Here is a 3505-nt window from a genome sequence, read left to right on the forward strand (position 1 = left end):
TAATATGTTCATCTTGATTAAATATATGGCTTTTTTTCCAGTTGAGAGTTTAGGAAATAGGTATTTTTATCCTGGGACAGTTTCTTAAGAGGAGCGTGTATGGCTTCTGCTCAACTCCACCCAACACACACCGTATCCACACCAAGTTTGTGGTTCTTTTGTTTCTGTTTTTGTTTTTTGTACAATAACAAAACACTGGCTATGATAACACAAAAGAAGAACATCACTCTTGAAATTACTTGCTCAAAGAGTCAGGGAAGAGCAAATTAATTAGAAATAAACATACACCAAGTGTGAATAAATGTAAATCAAGTGCAAGGCTCTGATTTTCATGGAAGGTTGCTCTTTTTATTAAAGTCTTCCATTCCCTGCAATGATCCTAAAGACAATACTTATGCATGATCTTGAGAACAACTGAACTGTTGAAGAGTTTCAAGATGCAAAGAGACACAATCATATGTGGATAGTAAAATGATTGCTCTGGCTTTTATAGAGAGAGTGGATTGGATGGAGCAAGGATGTAACTCCTTGAAAAGGATAATTTTGAAATTCTCTCAAAAGAGACAGGTAATAGATAAGGGCCCAGATAGGCTGAAAGACCATGACAAAGGTGAGAATATGATGTGTATATCTCCTGTAATGACTTGTGAGCACTTCAGATTCAAATATTCAACTCAAATACTGAGTTCATTTTGTTGGAGGGTGACTTAGGGGAGATAAGGGGGAAGCCACAGGCTCCTGGTGTTAGACTTCAGGTTTGTGGTGGTGCTATTTACTATAAAGGAAAATAGAAAAGGAAGAGTATTTTTTAGGGAGGAAGTTAGTGAATTTCTAGGTCAGTTTTGGAGAAATTAAGTTTGAAAAGTTTAGGAACCATTCAAGTGAGTAGATATCTAGGGAGAAATTGGATAAAGAACTCAAATTTAGACAGATCTGGGTTTGGATCTTAAATATCTATTTGTCTTTCTGTAGTCTTTGTAAGTCTCTGTTTTATTTCCTCATTTGTGAAATAAATTACCTAGTGTTACCTTTTCATAATTCTTTTTAAATTAAATCAAATTTTAAATTTTAAAAATTAAATCAAATTTTTAATTCTTAAAATTAGACCAAATTTAAAAATTTTTAAATTAAATATAATTTTAAAATACATTTTAAATTAAATGTAATCATTTCAAATTAAGTTAAACTTGTAAAATATGGGCCAAGGGTAGTGAAAAAGTTTTGAAGCATGCGATTGAAGAAAACAGATGCAAAAGATAATCAGCTCTATGAAATTTGAGGTGGGTAGGGGAAAAAAAGTAAAGCAAGTGAAGGACAGAGGAGGAGGGATTAATAACATACAGAATCAGGACTGAAGTGTGAGCTGTAAGTTTGGTAGTCGTAACAGAAAGAATTGATAGCTACTTAAAAGGGAAGGAGGCTTTGTCTTTGATTCAGAAACTGAGAAACACAGAGGTGAGTTGCATGTTAGAAAATATCTAACCTTCAAATATCTCAAAATGAGAAATAGGAAATACATAAACCTTAATCTTAACGCTCTTTTGTACCCATCATCAGCTTCTTCATACAAGTGATGAAAAAACTAAACCAAGAAAATTCTTGATTTTCTAGACGTCCCAAAGACTTTCTTTCTCCCCTCTCCCTCCTGCTTATTCTTTGTACATGAGTAGAGCTATAAAATTTCAAGTTAAAAGTAGTTACAACTATATGCTTATGTCTTCCTGCATTATACAAAAATTCACCTAACTGATTTTACCTAAATATCTCCTTCAGGGGTCCTCCCCACTCATTGTGTCTTCTTCAAAGTGAAGAGGAGAACGAATTTGTCCTGGATCTGCTTGGTCTTCACACCATAAACTACAGGATTTAGAGCAGGAGGGATGGCCACATAGAGGTTGGCAAATAGGATGAGCACATTTCGAGGCACACCATGCCCAAAGTGATGCACAAGGTTGGAGAAGAAGGCAGGAGTGTAAAACATGAGGATCACACAGATGTGGGAGCCACAGGTGCCGAGAGCCTTTTGGCGGGCACCCAGGGATGAGAGTTGAAAGACAGCATGAAAGATGAAGACATAAGAGACAGCAATAAAGATCACATCTGAGATGACAGTCATGAGAGGCACAGAAAATCCATACCAGATGTTGATGGAGATGTCGGCAGAGGAAAGCCGAGCGACACCTATGTGCTCACAGTATGTGTGTGGGATGATACGTGTCCCGCAGAAGGGCAACTGTTTCAGCAGAAAAACATCTGGCAGGATGACAGAGAAGCTCCTCACAACGACGCTCACCACGAGCTTGATAATCACCTGAGGAGTCAGGATTGTGGTGTATCTCAAGGGGAAGCAGATGGCCACATAGCGGTCCAATGCCATGGCCAGCAGGATGGCTGAATCCACTACAAAGCTGAAGTGGAGGAAGAACATCTGGGTGAGACAACCAGTGAAGGTTATTTCCTGGGAGCCAAGCCAGAGGTTACTGAGCAGTTTGGGGACTGTGGCAACAGACAGGATGAGGTCCGTGGTGGCCAGCATAGAGAGGAAGAAAAACATGGGCTCGTGGAGGCTGTCCTCAACTGCAATGAGGTAGAGGAGGGTGCCATTGCCCGTGATAGCCAGAACGAAGATGACACAAAAGGGAATCCCAATCCAGATGTGGAACTTCTCCAGGCCAGGTATTCCAACAAGGATAAAGGAACCAGGGTTGTAACAGCTCAAGTTATACATGGTCTTTTCAGTCTGGGATCCACTGGATTCTGAGCCCTGAGAACAAATCAGTATCAGAATGGGCTGTGAAAGACAACAATCCCGCTCTGGTGCTGAACTCGTTGAGGACTGCAAGGGTCACATTCAGGGTGCCTGCATGAGAAGGAGAAGCACCTGCTGTCCCCAGGATGAGTTGGCACCCATAGGTCTAAAGTTGTTGCCCCTTTAGTTTGCCAGTGGCCCCATATCATTTCTTTATACATTTATTAATAAACCATATGAGATGGTTATTTTTATAGGTCACAAATTTCATGTGATTAAACATAAATAACTGGCCCTTTCTCAATACAGAATATTCAGGATAGGTCCAGGTTCAAAAGGAAAAAAAAATGTATGCATGAGGAGGAGGGAGGAGTGTGTGAGGGAAGAAAGGGAGGAGAAGAGAGAGAGAGGAAAGAACATTAAAACTGTTAAATGGGATGAAGAAAGGGGAGTAATTGATTTGTACACAGTAAATATTGTCTCAGACAATGGGTTTGATAAAATAAACTGAAGAGTTTCAATAAAGTAGCAGATAAAGAAAGGGAAAGGAAAAAGAAAGAACAGATTCCAGGGCTGTAGGTGGTATGGGAGCTTTTGTTACACAGAGATTGAAATATGGTACAGATTAAGATGTGTGCTTACTGGGCTGTGAATATATGAGAAAGCATCTACCAGTAAATGCAAAGGATAAGCGAGCAACATTTCCCTGACTCAGGCAGAGAGCAGTGAGCTCAGAGGATGACCTCAGGGACAATG

General features: G+C 39.6%; 1 protein-coding gene across 1 annotated transcript; it reads right to left on the reverse strand.

The window, feature by feature from the left end:
- Positions 1-1778: 1778 nt before the first annotated feature.
- LOC105097931 (olfactory receptor 52H1) lies at positions 1779-2728 on the reverse strand. The gene has a single exon (XM_010990559.3). The coding sequence runs from the start codon at positions 2726-2728 to the stop codon at positions 1787-1789; it is 942 nt and encodes a 313-aa protein (XP_010988861.1). The 3' UTR covers positions 1779-1786.
- Between the last annotated feature and the right edge of the window lie 777 nt (positions 2729-3505).

Source organism: Camelus dromedarius, chromosome 12, assembly GCF_036321535.1.
Source record: "Camelus dromedarius isolate mCamDro1 chromosome 12, mCamDro1.pat, whole genome shotgun sequence".
Lineage (NCBI taxonomy): Eukaryota > Metazoa > Chordata > Mammalia > Artiodactyla > Camelidae > Camelus > Camelus dromedarius.